The sequence below is a fragment of the Hydra vulgaris genome, chromosome 06 (genome assembly GCF_038396675.1).
Source record: "Hydra vulgaris chromosome 06, alternate assembly HydraT2T_AEP".
NCBI lineage: Eukaryota > Metazoa > Cnidaria > Hydrozoa > Anthoathecata > Hydridae > Hydra > Hydra vulgaris.
The window spans coordinates 16,370,001-16,391,594 of NC_088925.1; the positions used below are offsets into that span (position 1 = coordinate 16,370,001).

At 28.5% G+C, this 21,594-nt stretch overlaps 2 protein-coding genes across 5 annotated transcripts; both read right to left on the reverse strand.

Moving 5' to 3' along the window:
• Positions 1–8,878: 8,878 nt before the first annotated feature.
• LOC136081674 (uncharacterized) lies at positions 8,879–15,307 on the reverse strand. 4 transcript variants are annotated; one of them, XM_065799362.1, is made up of 5 exons: positions 14,879–15,306; positions 13,892–14,352; positions 10,915–11,160; positions 10,551–10,742; positions 8,879–9,409 (listed from the first exon to the last, which is right to left on the reverse strand). In XM_065799362.1, the coding sequence occupies exons 1-5, from the start codon at positions 14,961–14,963 to the stop codon at positions 9,191–9,193; spliced, it is 1,203 nt and encodes a 400-aa protein (XP_065655434.1). In that variant the 5' UTR covers positions 14,964–15,306; the 3' UTR covers positions 8,879–9,190. The 4 variants fall into 4 exon arrangements, with proteins under 4 accessions (XP_065655434.1, XP_065655435.1, XP_065655436.1 ...); XM_065799363.1 differs by having other exon boundaries at positions 8,879–9,901; XM_065799364.1 differs by lacking the exon at positions 10,551–10,742 and having other exon boundaries at positions 14,879–15,307.
• A 3,603-nt stretch (positions 15,308–18,910) lies between these two features.
• On the reverse strand, positions 18,911–19,711 carry LOC105843589 (DNA damage-regulated autophagy modulator protein 1). Its single transcript, XM_065798529.1, has one exon. It carries the CDS (start codon positions 19,709–19,711, stop codon positions 18,911–18,913), a length of 801 nt encoding a protein of 266 aa, XP_065654601.1.
• Positions 19,712–21,594: the final 1,883 nt, after the last annotated feature.

Below are 21,594 nucleotides of genomic sequence, written 5' to 3' on the forward strand. Positions count from 1 at the left end.
AAAGTAATTATTACTAATTTAGTTTACTTTCTGCTTCAAAACATGCGGACATTTTTTTTCATGCATTCATTTTGATATTTCGATCTTTGTAGGTAGGATGCGATACATCCCACAAACATGGATACTTCCTAATCTGAAAATTTATCATTTAATTAAAGTTAGTTTTTTTATATATAAGAATTTAATTTAATATTTTAAAGGAATTTTAAAGAAAATAAACGCTAATAACCTCTGATAGGAACAGTTTTGTTGAAAAACTCTTACTGCAAGAAGCAACATTTGGTTCAATTCTACATGGAGAAACCTCTTCTTGTGAAATAAAACTTTCGGAATTGAAAGAATTATTAAATTCATCTTTATTTGATGAATTTACAAATGTTGACAAATATTCAGGGTGAATTCTAAGCAAGTCGATGAGAACGTCAAGTTGAGCATTTTGTTCAGTTGCCATTTTTAAAAAACAACGTGCATTCGTTTTTTTTCACTGTTGACATCACGTGATATAATATTTAAAATTTAATTGGTTTTCCCCGATGGCGATTCGGAAAAAGTCGAAATGATTTCGACTTTTTTTTTTCGCTGCAGCGAAATGCTTGATCAGCAAAATTGTCAAAAATGTTTAATGTGCGCATGCTTATCGACGAAAAAATTCGCTTCGCGCGAATATTTCGCTGTGTGGAAAACGGCCTTAAAAAAACTTTCCGCCTCGCTAATAAAATTTAATAAGTTTTCAAAATTCTTTTTTAAGCTACGTATATTTATGTGGACTGCATTAAGATAATCACTTTTATTATCGCCTTTTAAAATTTTGCTCACGTTACTAGGATAAAAATAAGAGGTTTCAAATTCAGGAGAATTAATTTCATTAAAGTAATTAATATCCGGATCGGATTCGTCGTCTAAGTGTAATCTATACGTTTCAAATAAATTAACTTTTTTTCAAAAGCATTTTTAGTATCATCTATAATATATATATATATATATATATATATATATATATATATATATATATATATATATATATATATATATATATATATATATATATATATATATATTGTCCCAAAAAAAAATTGTCTCTCAATTTTCCCATTCTTAATTTTTCCATTCCCTAAAATCCAAATTTCTCATTCTCAATTTTCCCATTCTCTAAGATCCAAATAGGTTAAAATTACCAAAAAAACACTTTTTGTTTCAGTAAAAGTGTCAAAAAAAAAGTGCAATTTTTTTGTAAAAAATCAAAATCGCTAAAAAATATTTATTTCTAGTGTAAGAAGTTATTATATTCGAGTTCGATCCCCACCACGTCCCTGGTAGTACCGCGCTCAACTTGTTTCTCCGCGCAGCGGCCTTGTTCCTCAAGGTTCGTGTTTCGGAGTTGTAGAGTTGAGAGAGGGTTTAACCACTATTAAGTAGCCTCCTCTTCATCTGTAGTGGCCTTCTCGGCCTTGAGGAGGTGAATAACAAAAAAAATAAAAAATAAATAAATAAAAAATATGCCGACCAGTACTAGGTTCTTTATGGTGTTGCTCAATAAGTTGTCTCTATCAAAGTTCTGGGGCAATAGGGTAAACTTTTCTGCGCAGCCATTGACACATTCAATTATCTTCAATAAATATATAAAATGTCAAACAGTCATTTCACTTAATCCACCATTTCATCTCTCCAACATTAATCTCAGCTACCCTACCACCGCATTAAGCTCCTAACAGCTCTGTAAGCTTCTATAAGCATGAATCACAACATACTGAAATCCCGCTTAGTAAGCTCCGTTGACCTGCTAACAGCTGATAGCTTTGGTTTCCCGATATGAAACTGCTCAGACAAATTAAAATGTACAATTTTTATCACCTTTTTCTTTTCCTGATTCATCACCTAGGATACATTCTTAGTCATCCTATAGGCAAGCAGGTATAAAGCATTTACCAAATACCTTAGAAATGAATTATTATTAAGATTAATAATATTATATCTCTGTGGTCAATGGCCTTTTGAGGAGCTTTAGGGTATCCCTTTTAATGTTGTTTAAAAACAAACCGACCTATTACCCATTTTAATCAAACCTGATGTGCTCCGTCTTATCCACCTCGTTCTGAGTGACCAGCCTTTATATAATCTTACATATAGTGCTTTCCTGTGCCATCTTATTTTCTCATCAATAAGATCCTCAATAAGATGGTAAAAACTCCATAAAAGAACTTCAGTGTTGGAGTTTTGGAAGCAGTGATGTAAAGAATTTCAAAATAGTTATCAGTTTATATTTATAAAATTGTATATCTGAGGTTTTAGCTGCTCATGACAGCTGGTTGATTGAATACTTTATAGGAAACAGTAGCTTTCTGGTATTAGTGTCTTCCTCTTTTTTTCTTTATTTGCGTCTATTCTGACATGGCAACCAATGTTAGGCCCAAAACCGAACTTTTTAATCAACCCAAGATGATTTAAATTATCACGTGATATGTTTTTTTTATAAGAGAATTATACGTTTAAAAACATACAAGGCTCAGGTTATTCTTCAAAATTAGGCGTATGATAAGCATTTTGTTGTGTATTACTTTAAATCAGGCATGTTTATGAGCAGAATACTGAAATTTTCGTTGGTGTTTACTTGATGCATGAAAACCATTTAATGAGGTTATTGCTTTGCAAAACAAAAATATTCATATATAAGTACAGATAATTTTTTTCTCTACCACAAGGCTTACAAGAATGCACACGGTTTTGTAAGCTTAAGTATAATTATGAGCCTCTTTAAATAATTTAAATAAGCGTAACCAAGCCTGTTACAAAAACCCAAAATTCATATAAAATAAAAGCATGCATTACACTAATAATAATATTATTCACCTTACTATTCATCAATAAATGTTTAAAAAAACAAAAAAAATGAGAAAAATGTATACAAATTTGAAGAAATTCTATTTTTCTTTTCTACAAGACTTACGAAAAAACGCGCATTTTTGAAAGCTTAATTATATTTCGGAGCCTCTCGATACTTTTTGTCTAAATATACCCGAGCCCAATTCTAAAAACCAAAAAATGCTTTTAAAAAGTCATAATAACACTATTCTATACTTAGGCATCATTATTAACTATATTAAAAACAAAGTAAAAGATAAAAATAAATTACATTACATATTAATCCGACATTGATGTAACGGACATAAGTTCAATACAACAACGCATCTTGCAATAAACTATAGCAAATAACCAAGAAGCTTGTTTTGTTGAGGCAATGAGTAACTGCCACTAATGCACCATACAAACATATACAAACATACGTCAAACTGTAACTTTTTCTTTTTTATCTGCCAGAAAAACGACGTCAATTAAAAAAGCGTAGTCTTTCATTAGATTTAAACGAATAAGTTTAAAACTGTTTTTATGCATCAACATTTATCAAATGTTATATTTATTGATTTTCTGTCGGGTTTTTCTTTTTTCTATAGATCCAAAAGGACCTTTTGACTTTTAAAATTATGATATCTTCATGTAATATTGTTCAACTTTTAAAATTTATGGTTAGATTTTTTGAATTTTGATCAATATGATATTTTAACTAGTGATTTATATTAGTAAATATTAAGAGACTTTGCAAACGTTTAATACACATTTTTTTATTCTTGAAAATCCACTTTCAAGAAATATACTTAGTTTCTATTAATTTAAAATTTAAACGTCATTAAATGACTTTATTGTATTAACTTATGACACGTCATTATTATATTAACTTATGATACGTCATACGATATTTATTATATTAACTTATGATACGTCACGTAAGTAATCATATAACCCACTGAAAAAAATAAGCTCTTCAAAGCCCTCTTTATTTGGTTTTCTTAAAGCTCACCCAAGAGCTCCTCGAATAGGTCTTTTAGGAGACAGTACACCGAGAGCTCTTTTAGTAGAGCACCGATTTTAGAAGAGTGTTTGTAAAGCTCTAATACTCTACCTAAAAACTCTTTCAAAAACTTTTATAATTAAAGCATTTTTATAATTGTATAATTGACAAAAATTAACTCATGGCATCGCAATTCACGAATCCACACTTTCATATTTAGAATAAGAAATCACTTGTTCTAAATATGGCAAGCGTATAAGGACGCTTACAAAGATATCTACGCTGAATATCAGGATCTGTAAATAAATTATGTTAAAATAATCATTATTAATTTATATTTATATATTTAATTACGATAAAATTCCTATTCTTCCAGCTTTTTTCCTCGAACATCAGTTCTTTAGATTTCGACACCTTTTTCTTGCTTTCCTGATTCATATAATTTGCAATATTTTAAGTTGTCTGTCAACCGTTACCTTGTTCTATAAACTTCATCTTTTCTCTTCCAGTAACTTCCAACTTTAATAGTGGTTGCTTGCAGCCTTGTTAGAAGCAATGATGTTGAAAATAAATAAATAAAAAGAGGTAATAAAAAAATTATCTTTGCCACGAGTTCCTGGCCTGTTGATATCTTGCTGAATGTGCATATTACACGTGCTAGCAATGTGTTAAGCATTCATGAAGTATGATCACAATATTCCTTTAAGCTTTATCCATGACAACTAAAAAAATTAGATTGCAAATATAAAAGCTATATACAATTCATATTCCACTGTCAAAGGCAACACATTATGGCTATACTCAAATAATCAGAAATTAATAAAAACTTAGCATATTGTTCGGATACTTTTAAACTTCAGAATAATGCATAAGTAAGAATAGAAAACTGGGTACGGCATAGATTCTGAGAACAGAATCATTACGAGCATGTGGCTAAAATCATTTTTGTTGTTGCTATAGACTGGTCAATGTAGACCGGATTGAAGCTGGTTCACGGAGAGGGTATGCATTTATAAGAAACTGTCCTGTCATGATAACCACAATTAAAATTAAAAATGGAGGTAATTATAATTTATGGTAATCATAATATAAATAGAATAAGTAATGAAATATTCAACCTTTTTTAAATAAAATGGTTTAGTCTTAAAATGACTGCAAACACCAAGTATACTATCATGCATTTATAATAAACAATTCATTAAATTATCTTCAGTCTCGAGCAAAAATATCCACTTCATTACGATGCACAGTTGGCCAGGTGATGGACAAAACCTAAACAATAAATATTTATTATATTCAAAAGTATATCAAAAAACATATTTGTACTACTCTCATTTAAAGTTTTGAAAATTGTTTTGAGTATAATAGTATTTTTCAAAACCACAAAAATTTTTTTAAAAAACCATGAAAATTTTTTAAATTATTTATACATAGCTATAGTAAACAGTGACTTTTCAAATTTTATAAGCTTACGGGATTAGTTTATATATTCAAAATATTTTACAGTAAAGCTTTAAGAAAAAAAATATAAAGTAAAGATCAGTCTTTATAATCTGGCTTTAAAATAACGAGGTAAATTTTTAACATTTGTTACTTTCATTTTGTACAAATAGTGTCACATAATTTAGGGAACCTACGAGAACCTAAATTAAATACTTGAACAAGTAAATGTAATATGTATACAACATATTTGAACTATATACATTGCCCTTAACTTTTAAAATAATACTTGTAACTTATGTTATTTGCTTGAAATCAACTTTTATTTCTCGTAAACAAAAATACATGTTGTTTTGTTATTTAATTCAATACAAATTGCACTGCTTACCTAACAATTTTTTTGTTTTTTTTGTTTAGTAATAAAATAAAAATTGATGAAATTTACGGACTTATGCAACAAAATAAAATAGTTACAGACTTATGCAACAAAATGAAATAGTAAATTAGTTGATATACCATTCTTTTTTATTGAAATTAACTGTTCTCGTTTCTGCAGATATTAAAATAGAGGGTTCTGAGTGAAAAACTTTATAAAATTATAACATAAAAAGTTAATAGCTGCAAACAATGATAATACTCATTTTGAGAGAAGTAATAAAAATTGGCTAGCTCAAGATTTTGATCTTCGCGTTTAAGTTAGCCACATACAAATTCTTGGATTTCATTTCGGATTAAACCATAAACTTAGTCACCAAGTAGTTGGAACGCATGCACCATCAATCTTTCTGTTTCATTTGAGAGTACGTTGTTGAACCTGAGCCATGGAAGCCTTTGCTGTTATTTTTGCAATCTTTGAGCGTTGAGACTGGAACGCCATGTTTGAATGCAGCTTTTCTCAGTGATGTTTTATTTTCTTTCATATCAGTTATTGCGGCTAGTATATAGTCTTCGTTGCTTTTGTTTTTTTTAGTTAACATGTTAAAGTGAGTGAATTAAATTGAATTGAGTGAGTGATGATTGTATTGAGAAATAATATAATAATTCGTTTTCAATGAGTAAGAGATAATTATATTAACAAACAAAATTATAGTTCATCTTTAATTAAACCGGATTTAACACTAAGTTAATTAGATAAAGATAGGCGCTTAGTCACTTACGAAAAACTAAACTAGTTAATCGAGTCGAGCGCTATTTTGTTCGCAACGATAAGAAATATATATAAAATTTTGACTCCCCGTTAAAGTTGCATAAAAAAAGGAAAAAATGGAGTTGAATCGGCATATAATTTTATCAATTCGAATAAAGAAGATAGTTTTGTATTTAAATCTATTTTTCTTTTTTTCATAGCCATATCCGTTTAGTTTTTATTTGATAATTTCGATCAGTGTGCGGAATGATATGGTGTGTGGTTTGACCCGGTTTTAATCTATGCAATATATCTTTCAGCGCGTAAAATAAAAAATTACTTTAACAACTGAAGAAAGATTTAAATTTTTATATTAAATTTTATTATATTATTAAATTAAATCATATTAATAAACTTAATAATAAATAATTTAAAAATAATTCTAATGATCCTCATATAATATTATAAAATATATATTAATATAACTATTATAATAATTTATGATGATCATTAGAATTAGTTTAAATGCATTATTAAAAATAATAAAACTGCAATCCTCTTGGAACTACTAAAACATACATAAATTGTAATGAAATTTTCTAATTTTTGTGTCAAAGGACAAACTTATTTTCGAATAAATTTAAAATCCATGGTTTCAGAATGGCACATATTTTATAAACCATTCTTTTTTTTCTGAGTTGAAATTTGCAGAAAATTCTGGCCTATATAGGGCGAGCCTGAAAAAACACTGAAAAACCTGATAATTAAATACAAAAGAAACCAATAGAACCTAAACACTGGAAAACCTGAAAATTAAATACAAAATTTAAGTATAAAATTGGTATTAAGTTAGAACAAATGCATCTAAAGGATGCATTTGTTCTAACTGCTGAGTCTCTAACTTATTCTTTATCTGATTCCAAAATGGCGGTAATGAACTAGAGAAATTTTATGCACCACGATCTATTTGTAAGAGTTCTTATTTAAGCCTTACATGTTTTTGCCAACTCGTTAGTGAAACACAGGTGCTTTCTTAAAAACTTTAATAGCTTATTGGTTTCTCCTTAAGTAGACCATTGTCCCGGTTTTTACGAAGAAAAGCGCAGTGCTAAACTAATTAAAATTAGTTAAACGCTGCGCTCTCCTACGTAAAAACCCGGACAATGGTCACCCTATCTTTAAGGTAGAGCAGACTCAATCGCAAATGGTTGTCGACTCTTGTCTTACATTTGCTTTTTTATTGCTTGAAAAAAAGGCATCTACATCTGAGGAATTATCTGGTTTAGGAGAGGTGTTTGAGAAAATAGTATTTGGTAAGGAAGTGGTTAGGGGAAGTGGTATCTGCATAGGTTGCAATATTGGTCAAATTGAACCAATGACTTGATGGAGATGTACTTCAGTATCTAAACTCTCAAAACTAACATTACCAATCTCAAGCCTGTATCAGAGCTATATTCTATTGTAGCTTGTTCTATGTGATACTTATGAAAAGAAACTCTCTTGGGAATATTTGCAAAAATAATATTTTATTGTCAATATAAAAAAATTTATATGTTGATTGTTGTATAAATATGTAATCATTGTCAAAGTTTTTAAATTGCATTCAAAACAAAGCAAACAATAATTTTACTAGTATTATTTTATTTTATTTAGTCGATTTTATGCATTTTTGCTAACTTATTTATAATAAAAATTTACTGTAGTGTTATACAAATTTGCATTCCTCTCTATACTGATATGTATACAATTGTTACTTTGAATGATCAGCAAGAAAAACTGAAAAGTTATTTTATAAAAAAAACTTTGTTTGTTTACATTTATATAAATATAGAGACATTGTTTGTTGAAACTTGAATACAAAATATATATACAAAATATACAAAATATATATATATATACAAAATATATATATATATATACAAAATATATATATATATACAAAATATATATACAAAATATACATACAAAAATATCTTAATTCATTTTATCATGTACGATATACTGCTTGACCAATATGTATCGTTATAACTTTAAATAGTTTAACGGTAAGCAGATGATAGTATGGCTCAAAATAAGGTTTTGAGTTTTTAAAAAAACGCAGACAAGATATCAAACTTTTGAATTAATGTATAGTATTTTTCAAGTGCATAATATTACTTGTTAACTTCAATGGGATGCTAATACATCAACTGAGAGTTTTGGTTGGAGCAGGTATAAACATGTAGTATATGTAACAGCGCTCCTACATTTCTCATTAAATTATGCGCATGCGCTTTAATGAAACATTTCGCTCATTCTGCAAAAGCTCTTTGGGAAAACCAAATTAAGAGTACCGCGTAAAACTCTACTCAACTACTCATTTAAATGACTAAGTTAACAAGTAATATTATGCACTTGAAAAATATTATACATTAATTCAAAGTACAAACTGCAGCTTAGGTTGTATAATTTTTGTAACTACTTAAACCAAGGATTAGTTTTTATATTTTTAAATATATGTCAAAAAATACATTATCAAAAATTTACAAAATCAGTTTATTATTTTTTATTATTTCAAAGAAAGCTTTATTTCCCAACTTTTTTTTTAAAGTAACAACTTAAATATAAAATTATAAGTAACAACAATAAGTAACAACTTAAATTAAAAATATAAAATAAAACAATTTATAAAATAATAAAGTTAATAACTAGTAATCACATTCAAAAAATTAAGTTAACTGTTTAATATAAGAGAAAGTCTTCTTTGATTTTTTTTCAAAGCTTTCATTTAGCAACATCTCCTAGAAAAGGCCCATCAGTTGTGAAAAGGAAGATGGATACGATAGATCTAACAAATAGTAAATGCTAACAATAACGCATAAAACCTCTTTAATCGTCCGTAAATCTGTGCTAATCATTTCGCATCCTGATCTACTTTGAACGCCATATTGTGTTGAGTTGAAAAGAACTTGTGGACCATACTTTGCAGGTATCTTCAACTCATCGACCAGATCGTCAGACTTAAAGAAATCAAATTTTAACTATAAAAATTACCGGAAATTTAATTTAATTCAGGTTTTTTCCAAATAGTCTTAAAGCAGGGATTAGAACTCCGACCTAAATTGGGGGTTCTAGAAACCCGGGGTTCTGGAACTCTGACTGTAAGGGATTCCAGAGAACTGGTTCTGGAACCCCTATTGCAAAATGGGGTTCTGAAAGCATTAGGGTTCTAGAACCCCATAAGCCGGGGTTCTGAAACTAGGGTTCTGGAATCTTTCTGCGCCCCTGTTTGGGCTAACCACTCTTGAATTTTACAGGACTAGCTGTATATAATATTGCGCTAATATTTCGATAAAACTGTACTGTGGGTAAAGACGCTTAAACTCAGCAATTATTAAACAGGGAGCCAGCGACAATCGAATCGGGAGTTTTTCATATATTTTCGGTTGAAAAAGATTTCTATTCAAAATTGCAAGAACATTGATCGATGGTTTTGATTTTAGTAGTTCATTCTATAAAATTTAAAAATTAAAATACCTTAAATTCTAAAACAAACAATGGTGCACATAATCACTTAGCCAACTAAAAATTATTTATTATAAAATTGTACAAAATAACATGCCATGATGCATGGTGCTAAGGTATGTATATCACACTTTATAAAATTTCTTTATATATTATACATTAAACAATTTTATTTGTAATGTATTTTTAATCGTAAAAAAAAGTAATTAGTAAAAAAAAAAGTATATAATAATTAGTAAAATATTTCAAGTAGTAAGTGACTGGGCCCCTGCTAAAAATAGAGCTTTTTACAAACCCTGCCTTTGCTAAACAAACAAAATTTGCAGGGGTTACTAGCCGTTACCAGCCACTGAGAGTTCTTAAGCTGTATTAGAAGAGAGATCTTTTTCAAGCTCAAATGTCCTCTCCAAGGTCCCCCTCCCCTTCTCCTTCCCTGAAGTCTTTTGGAGTGCAACATAAATTTTACCTAAAAATAATATACTTATTGGATTTATCAATATAAATGCAGCCCTGGCTATGTTTTGTCAAACCTGGCCCCGGTCAAATATCAACCCTAATCACATACTAATTTAAAATATTGCTAATCATATTGCTGTTCAAATTAAGTTTGCATAATAAATAAACTAAAAATATAACCTCAACTTCAAGAAGAAGCTGCTCTTCCGAAAGCACTGGTTCAGCTTTAGATATTGAATCCATAATATATGGAGACTTTTTAGGTTTTGAAACCTGTTGAAATTGTCTAATTGCTGTTCCATTTGAAGTTGGATGACTTTTAGTCCAACGTTGTTGCTTAATTGTGTTTGAAACCTGTCTTAGAAGTGAATCCTAGGAGAATTTATTTTTCAAAACTATGGAATAGGTATTTATGTAATCTTAAGGGTACACAAACAAACACCTATTCAATACAACCACAACAAAATATGCATGTATTATAAACACATTTAAAAAAGTATTGTAAGGTCATGAAAATTTAATTAATTTTTAAAACAATACTTACCCAGTGTTCCAAGCAGTTAGGAAAATTAAAAAGAAGCGTTGACTTAAGTTTAGAAAAAAACTCTCTCCGAACCCATGGATCATTGTCGAAAGGAAGAACAACTTGGCAATACTGAAGTATACTATTTTTCAGCTCTTTTTTCATTATGTCATTTGCCAAGACATTGTTTAAAAGTTTTAAAGTTGATGTACTCAAAAAAGTCCTCAGGCGAGCAACTTCATCTGAATCAAAAAGAATTGTGGAAATCTGAAAAAATATTAACACAGTAAAATGTCTGACATAAATATTATAGCAAAATGTGTGATAATTAGCTAAATCCCAGTGGGCAATTGTTCAAATGGTTTTTAAAATTTAAACTTTAAGGTGTTTCATGGTGGTATATTTAAAACCAGGCCTTATTACAAGCAATAAATAACAAGACATTGTTTATAATTAGGTGTAGAAAAATTTTCTATGCATCAAGTTAGCTTTAGCGCATAAAAAACATACTAGTCTTATGAATGTCCTTGTTGTCATACATAATTTGTAATCAAATGTTCAAGTCAAAAAGTTTTACATTGTCTCATGTATGAAAGAATCATGTTAGACAAAATTTGCCAAAATTTATAAAGATAGTCAAAAAAAAAAATAAATTGCCAGAGTACTACAAATGTATAATAATAGATTTTGATATTTCAATTTTTCTGAACATATAAGAAAGAGTAAAATATATATATTTAAATCTGAATTTCCTTTGAACGTTTATTTGAAGAATATTTTCATATTTTTAAACATGTTTCTGCTGTAAAATCTAAAAAATTAACAAATTAATATGTCCATTAAAAGGTAAACTCATATGCATATATCAAAAAAATTTAGATTTGGCACTGCTAAAGGAAAAATATTGATTCTGCCATTTACAGAACTTGAAGAATTATAATATTGGATGACGCACCAAGGAAATATCAAAGTGCCTGGATAAATGACAACTTGTTCAGAAGATTCACAACATATCAAGTATGCTGAGTGGGCTTGTACTATAAGTTTAGAGCATTTAAAAGCACGTTTGTCATTTTCTGATGATATTGAAAGGATTTTTTAGAATATCAACTTTTCTTCATGTAAGCATGAAGTAATATCACCAATCTTGTAAATTATGCCATTTATTTTAACAGAAATAATAGATCCTTTTTTAAACTTCAACTCGTCCACTTGTCCATATACATCACCACGTCTTTCCCCTGCTGCATTAAAAAAATTGCTTGTGGTATTGATGATCATCGTTTTACATGCTGAATAAGGAATGTTCTTGAAATTGAAGTGACGAAAATTCTTCACAACCTGATGTTTTCTTTTATAAGCCATACACATATGTTCACGTAGAGGCCCAAACTGTTCAGCTTGAGCAGGGTAGTGGATAAGGAAGTGTAACTTTGGAATGAATTTATCAGGATACAAATACAAAAATAGGCGATGATGATCTTGAATAAATGCTTTTAAATCCGATAAAAAAAGAGGAGTAACAACAGGAGATGAACAAAGTTGAAGCACCTGAATAAGTTTTGACAAACAATTGAAATGGACATCGGTTTGACCCATGTGCTCTAAGATAAAAAATGATATAATACGAGAAAGAGTCAAAGTTTGACCACTGCCAAAACTACCACGAATCTGCATTGAGGTATGGATCATATTAGGCTTTTCAATACCATTAGCATAGCTAAACCCTTGCAGCCAATCATTTATTTCTTTTAAAGTAAAAAAATTGTTCTGAATGGCATACAACAAAAATAACTCTAACTGAAGCGGAATGAGACCTTTCAACAAATCATGCATAGGATCAAATAAAAGCTGTTTTGTCACATCAAATCCCGGAATGTTTGACAGTATACTTTTTGAAACAATGCCATAGTATTTAGTATTTAGATTTATCAGCTTTGCTTAAACCAGAGTTTAGTTCAGTCAAACGTATCATATGTTCAGGAGCGTTGCGAATACTGCATTCTTCATGGTTAGAAAAATCTTTCATTTGTTGTCTGGTTGAGTTACAACTTCTGCAACAGCGCAATGTCTTTTCACTAAAACCTTCTTTAAAACCTCCAATTGCATTTGCAGAAAGAGAGTCACCTGAGAAGTATACTACTTCAACTGTAATTATTTTGGAAACACCCCTAACTTTAATTACGATTCCATTTTCCAGCTGGCTTATGGAGGAAATAAAATCGCTAAAAAGAATACTGTAAAAATATTTATCTTTTACCCATTTAGTAAGAGTAAAAATTAACGGAAAGATAGAAGACGTTCTACCACGATACAATGAAGGGATGTTTAAGATTTGAAAGTGAAATACAAACATTTTTTGCTTTTTACGCGCTTTTCCTAAAGGATTTGTTATTCCAAGGTCATCACAATATATTCCAATTTTCATGTGGTTTGTGTCCCCATTCACAGCTGTAAAGTCATTAATTTCCTGAGATTGTAATAGGAAAGACAATATTTCAATGAAAGGAATTATACAACCTTGCTTATTCAGACCAACCACTTTTGCAGTTGGAGTCTGTAAATTATTCTTATAATACTTTTCTCGTAAATATTGTGTTGACAGTTTATCACAAGTAGCTTTTAAAGCCTCAATGTCAACATTTAATACAGAAAGCATCTCCTTTAAATTACTGAAAATTATGTTTAAAACATTTTGAGCACATCTGTGCTTTCCTTGTAAATGTAATGCCAAAGCTCCTAAATAATCTTCATTAATTTTTGTGTTACCAATTTGATTCACAACATCGTTTTCAACTTCATTTTCAATAGTACAGATATTGATCTGGTTAATGGAACATTTTTTGGAATGCTTCAGGAAACCTGAAAGACTTTTAAATTTGGACAAACAAATTTCACAAAAAACGGCTGCTTGGTTGCCATGCAGTTTTAAGTGATGAAGCATAAAACTATAAGTTGAAGTTATACAATAACAAACAGAACAGTTATAGTTTATTACCTTTCGTGGTGTCTTGGGTGTGTTTGGAGATGAAGATGAAGAAGTTGATGAAGATATTTGTCTTACCGGAGGCTGAACAACATTAACACGACATTCTTCAGCCATATATTGTGCAACTGATGTAGATAGTTGACTCACCGGAGGCTGAACAACATTTACATGACATTCTTCAGCAATACATTGGTTTTCAAAGTTCCAATTTATTTTATTCGATGGTACAACAAAATCTACGTAATCATTTACAATAGATGAAAATTGGCATAACGGTGATGATTGAGCTGTGTCAGCCTTATTTAACTCTAAACTAACTTGTTGAGAGTTTAAAATATCAACAAGTTGTGGAGCTTGAATAGTAAACTCTAAATTTTGTTCGTTGATAAGAGCAGCAAAACTACTAGCATTTACTTTACAGCTATTCCACTTGACTTCTTCAATCATGGGCAAATTGAAGGTTTCACGAACTAAAACATGAAATAAAGTAAACATAGCTTAACATCATTGACAATTTTTTTTTTTTAGTATGATATTTGAATTATTGGTATGATATTTGATTTCAAATTATCATACTAAAAAAGGAGTGATTAATTTTTTGGTGCTATATATTTTTATCTTAACAATTTGAAAAAAGTTACAATGTATTTTTAGATTTTGATTTGAAATAATACAACAACACTTAACTTTATAATAACATCTTAGCATGTTATTATAAAAGCAAGTCAAGTGTGTTTGATTTGATGTTACTACTAATAGTAGTATATACTAATAATAGTAGTACTATAGTACCATTTCGAGTCTAAATTTTACATAACAAATAACATTAAATTAAAATGTTAGTTAGATAAGATGCATGAGCATATTCTAAGGATAACTTTTAATTCAAATCAAAAATCTTTAATGATACAATGAAATAAAATGATTAAATTTTAATAAATTTTCACAATATCTCATGAGATGACTATTGCGCTCAATACAATAAAATAAACCTACCAGCTGCACAAAAATCCAAAAAATTACTGCTGCTGGCAATAACTATTTCAGCATTTTCTTTAAAAATAACTTTAATTGCTTTCATTTTTTTTTCGACAGTTTCTAAACTTCTTATTTAAATATGCCAAAATGTGCACATTTTGGCATATTTAAATAAGAAGTGCTGCCATGGCAGCATTGCAATTATATTTTCCTGATATATTTGCTATTATATTACAAAATATATTTGCAATTATATTTTGCTGATATATTTGATGTCACGTGTGACATCAAATATAACAGCAAGTATAAATGCAAAACTATCAGTAAAAATAACAGCAAATATAACAGCAAACGTCTTTAAATATAACACCATAACATAACAGCACAACATAACAGCAAATATAACACCATTATAACGCCAAAACTGTTAGGTCTCCTCGAATCCGTGAATATAACAGCATAAATAACGGCATTAAAGAATCTGCGTATATAAATGCTGTTATAATGCCGTTAGTTTTTTTAGTGTGTATATCAACTGAGTTCGAGCAAATGCTAATTATAGCAGAAAAAGCATTTTGTTTATATACAGAACAGTCAGAATTAACTAAAAGCATAGACATAGATTCATTGACAAAAAAAGCATTGTATGATCAAGATATAGATGAATTTTACAGGGTTATTCTTGAAACCTATGAGTTAAAAATTGAAAAATATAACCAAAAATCTACTTTGTGTTCAATGCTTGATTTATATTTTAAAGTTCGAAGTCATTTGTTTGCCAAAGACATTGTTAATAAGCACAAAGCAATAAAAAAAAACAGGAGAACAATGCAAAAAAGGATTACGTACAAATATGAAACAATCATATAAGCTAAAAGAAAAATAATAAAGTTTTGAAAATAATTAGTTGTTGTAATATAAGTAGTTTGTAAATCATGTTTTTTTCACTTTCTTTTTGGTATAAGATTTTCAGAGACATTTATCCAAGACTTTTTTTTACATAAGAGCCTCTAGTATTTCCAGTATTAAGCGAAACACTTCTATGGATGCGTATTGCATTATCATTGTATCCAAACTGTTTAGCATCAGTGTTACCTGAATGGCGCTCTATTCTTCTTTGAGTACTGAAACATTCCTCTATTGGGTCTTGACAAAATCTATTAGTATGTATATAAGACGTGCCCTCTGCTGACAGAAACTTTCTAACTTCCACAATTGAGTTACATGTCATTGTCAATAGTAGATTCGGTGGTACTCTATTTTTCATGATCTTTTTTGTCAGTTTGAGACTAATATCTGAAGATGAAAACATTTGAAATTATATATATATATATAAATATATATATGTAAATTATGTTAGTGTATTTTACAAATAGAGTGCTCAATGTTCTTAAAGAACAGATCAATAATAAATTAAATTAGTAAAAAACACTTATCTAACTTTTATCTTCTACTTTAAGAACTCTTCCTGAAGGAAGAACTCTTCCTGATAATCCAGCAATGGTGAAACTTAAAGTAGAAGATAAAAGTTAGATAAGTGTTTTTTACTAATTTATAAAAATATATATATATATATATATATATATATATATATATATATATATATATAATATATATATATATATATTTTCCAGATTTGATCTGCTCTTTAAACTGCTGGTCAATAACACGTCTATTAGTTATTGAAATTAATCATTCAGATCATCAATCTGTGAAATAAATGATTGATCTGTTTACAATATTACTCAGCAATTAACACCGTTAAAAAGTTTGTGTGCAGGGTCATGCTTGATTTACGCTCAAATTTTTGTGTCAAAAGGTTAAACAATAGATTTTACGGAGTAAAATCTATTGTTTAACCTTTTGTTACAATGTTTTATAACACAATGTTTATACATAGTTTATAGACTGGTTTCCAAACCAGTCTATAAACTATGTATAAACATTGTGATTCTTAAGCACAAATATTATAAATATTATCGTGATAAAATTTTGCTTTATTTTCTAGTTGTATTATGATTTTTGTGTGTATTATTTTTTTTTTTGTAGTTATTTTAGGTGCTCTCAGAAGTCCTTACGGTCTTATCACGGAGCACCGCGGAAGAGCATTTAACTAGAAGTTCACGCCTCCTTCCTTACCAATGGAAGCGTATTGAGCTAGAGAGCCGGCGTCGAACCTCGGACCTCTGGGTTCTGAGCCAGAACTCTAACCACTACGTCACGGCTGCTCAAAGATTAATTAAGGTGTATTTCGGAATTAATTTGTTATATAAATAGGGGCCGCGATGAGAGATGGACAGGGTTGAAAAGTAGTGACATAAAACATTAAAAAAAAAATGTTCTAACCGTTCCAACATACATTTTTCATTAGCAGAATAATTAAATTTACAATTTTAACCTTAAAAATAAATATAAGACTGTTAGTTGCCCTACATCAACCCTTTAATGTCAATCTATAATCTTATTCATTGTCACAGAAGGACAAACAGAATAAATTAAACTTGGTTGATCTAGAATGCGTCTAACTTTTTTGAAGGACTTCACTGTTTTTTTAGAAATACCCAAGTATGGTGTATTTCTAAAAAAGATTTACATTACATTTTATACAAAAAATATGAATCCATTCATGACAAATTTTGAGTAAAAAGTTTTTTCTTATCGGCCGTATAAGTGATGACTTTCTTATCGGCCGTATAAGTGATGACTTTCTTATATTCTACAGAGTATTATGCTTTAACAAACTCAACAAAGATTTAATTGCAGATTAAGCCAAATACATCGTAAACATTTTTTATAGGGATTGAATTTGGTGTCCATCCGTGACGGTGAATGTGTGTCCTTCCGTGACAATGAATGTGTATCTTTCCGTGATAATGAATGTGTGTTCTTCCGTGACAATTAGATTACTTCTTGACTAAAAATATTTTATAGTTGTGTAACTATATTTTGTGATTTTTTGTTCCTTTATACTTTCAGACAATAACTAATTAAAAAAAAGCGAAAGCAAGGTTCACAAAGACAAAAGAAATATTTATTTAGACTGAAGGAAACTAATAATGAGAAATTAAAAAAGAAAGAGATTGAAAGAAGGCAAAGTTAGAACTTTTAAAGCAAAACACAAAAAAATATGAGTTTAAGTTGAAAAAGACAGAGAAAGAAAAAAGTTGGAAAGAGCTTTGAAAAAGAAATAGGTAAAAATGTTAAGACATTATTTTATATGTAGTTAGCACTTTTTTAATTGCAAATATTTTTGCAAAAAATTTTTTGTTGTAAAACTTTTATTTTGATTTTTGTATGTTACTCATTATTTAATTTATTATAATTCCTTGTGTATTTTATTATTACGTTTATTTTTACTCATTTTTTCTCTTTGGATTAGCATTTATTTTCAGATGGAAACAGTACACAAAGATAGAACAACTAATCAAGTGGTATATTGTTCATTAGCCAAATTAAAACGAGCTATGCCAAAAAAAGTCCACTTCAAGTTAAAGTATTATCTGCTCTAGTGCAAAGTTTATTAACAAAAACAAACAAACAATATTTTAAAATTAAAAAAGTAGTTCCATTAAATCCATTAAAAGAGATAGCGTGTATGAGAGAGGCTTAAAACTTAAGTATTTCATTTTTTAATTTTTGATTTTATTGCTGCATATAAACTTTTTTATTTGTGTATACTAATAAAAATCAACTAATAATAACAAAATTTATAAAAAACACAAAATAAATAAATATCTAACTAAACTAAATAAACTCATAAATAACTGTAAAGAACGTGATTTCGTGAACTTTTGTTTGTTTGTTTGTTTGTTAAAAGTATATTGTATAAAGTATACTAAAAGTATATTTTATTTTTAATTTTAAATTTAAACTGAGCAGTTTTTTTTAAAGGTTTTAAATTTAAAACAGATTTAAGAAATAAAAAATTTAAAACAGGTTTAAGAAATAAAAAATTTAAAGCAGTTCCAAGAAATAAATGAAAAAAATAATACGTATTTTAAATATATAAAAAATGAAAAATTTTTAAAAAAAAAAAAATGTGCTTTACTTTTATTTAATGGTCTCATAATCTTTTCGACCATTAAAGAAAGTAAAGCTTAGAAATGTTTTTTTATCATTATCGAAATCTTGTGAGATTTTATCATTATTGGAGTCTTGTGGATCAATTTGCTTAAATCTGAACTCAACTTCCAATCTTCGAAAGTCATGCAAAAATGTGAGCATAAAAATTAATTGGCAAGTAACAAGAATCCATTCAAAAGTCTGTGCAATATTTTCGCCATTACGGTTATGTCGAGTCAAAGGTGGCACCATGAAAACTCCAAAGACCATTGATGAAACCGCCATAATAGCTGTAGATATGACACGAAAATAGAAAATAGGTTTTGGATTTTTAGAGGTAAAATAACACTGAGTTCCGCAATATAACACTGCACCTAGAAAGTTCATACCAGCTCCTAGGAAATGGATAGGTGTGACGTTTGAAAGCTGGAAGGCTGCCACAATGAATTCGCCAAACACTAACGTTATACCACATATTAGAGAAAATTGGTTTATTCGACTAAAGTATTCAATTCTATCTGTAAAATAAAATTTAACTTGGTAAAATCTAATTATGATAATAACCAATGTCATCATACCACTAAGTGACAATCCCAGAGTAAAAATACTTGAATTAGGTTTTTGGTCACCGGTTTCACTAACAAAAGGAGTATACGTTGAATTAATTGTTTGAGATTTATACCCAACTGCTAAAGACACACAAAATGTAATTGCTGGAATCACAACTGAGGCAATAAGCACCCCATATAAGCCTTTAAAGTTTGTTTTTTTTAAGTTTTTCTCATTCATCCTATATACTGCAATATTATTTTCTATGATAAGTTGTTAAAAACAGCGCTTTAGCTATTTTATTTTCAAAGTTTTTTGTTTAATATTTTGCTACAGTTCTATTTATACAAAAATTGGTTATAATCCTATTATTTTAAAACAAATAAACATTGTTAAAATGAGTTTGGAATTTCATAGATGAGTTAATATCAGGATTATTTAACCTTGCTAATCATAGAACTAATCATAATGTCGACAAGTTTATCTTTAAAAAAATAAAAATAAACAAACTAATATATTCACTTGCGTTTATAGCCTTTGTTTGTTTCATGCTTAATTAAGCGTGTACTGTACTAAGTCTTTAAATCTCAGTTCTTAATTATTTTTGATTTTTCAAAGATAAGATGCTAAAATATCAACCTTTGAGGTCATTTATTAATGACAAATTATATCTAGTAAATAAAAATTGCTTTACACTCAACCAATATCTCCTTACGCACGTGTCATACGTTTTAACCATTTATTTTATTACAGCCGCCCGCAATCGGGTGGCTAATATAAAACATATGGTAAATCTATAGAAAAAATTACACTTGAAATTTATAAAGAAGGGACAAACAGAGTCTATAAAGAAAAGTTAAACGAAAGAAAGACCAAGTGTACCGTAGAAAGAAAGACCAAATAATTGTACAAGAAAAAAAACAACAACAACTAAAATATACTGAAATCTCAAACTTTTAATATCTTTTTTAAAATAATAAAAAATTTCATAGTTGGTCCAGATGACTAAGTTAGTTTAAACTAATTTTTAAAATGATTTTTGTCATTTATAATGGTAGCATTTAGCTTATTTTCATTTAGATTTGTTATCTAATTACAGTAATTACATGGTAGCGTAGTAGTAACGCCCACACAAAATTACGGTGATTACGTGGTGGCGTGGTGATAGCGCCTACACAAAAAAAGAAACGGATTTTCGCTACTATAATCAACACATGTTTTCTCACAGTCGAAACAGTTTCATTCTAAATTTTACATTAAAATAATGGCCTTCATGCATTTTATAAAATCATAAACAATATGATGACCATCTTCCATCAATTTCAACGCAGTCCCCATAATGATTGATGAATATTTTATGATTATTTTACTATTAATGATGAGCGGTAACCTTATCTACCTACAATCCTCTACTAATTCTTATCTACTTACAATCCTCCACTAATAAACATAAAAAACTCAAATGCGACACATTTTTCAACAATACTTGCATATATACCTTTGAATATATATATATATATATATATATATATATATATATATATATATATATATATATATATATATATATATATATATATATATATATATATATATATCTATATATATATATATATATATATATATATATATATATATATACATAAATATATATATAACTTATGAAAAAAAAAATTTATTTAAAAATTCTTTTTGTAAACAGGAAGTTTACAGTTAATTTGAGAAAAGATAATCGCACAAGATTTTTAGATTAGTATGGTTATTTGATATTTTAAAAGATACTTTATGTAATGTTCACATTTTGATATTGGTTGTGATTTTTTTTTTTTCACTAAATTTTCTCAATCAATGTGGGTAATTTTTTTCTAGCATGCATTTTTTAAAAACTATATAAAACTATTTAGTTAAATATTATGCTATTAAAAATTATCAAAAATGATAAATTTTGATAGCATAATATTTAACATAACATTTTTGGTTGCATAGTAACTATGGCAAATTTTTTCTGCAAATAAGATTATTTGTGGTCAGCAAAATATTTTTTGTGTGCACCCTCGGTTAAACCGATATTATATTAACTTATTACTATTTAGTGGGGGAAACAAAACATTTTTTCAAAGTGC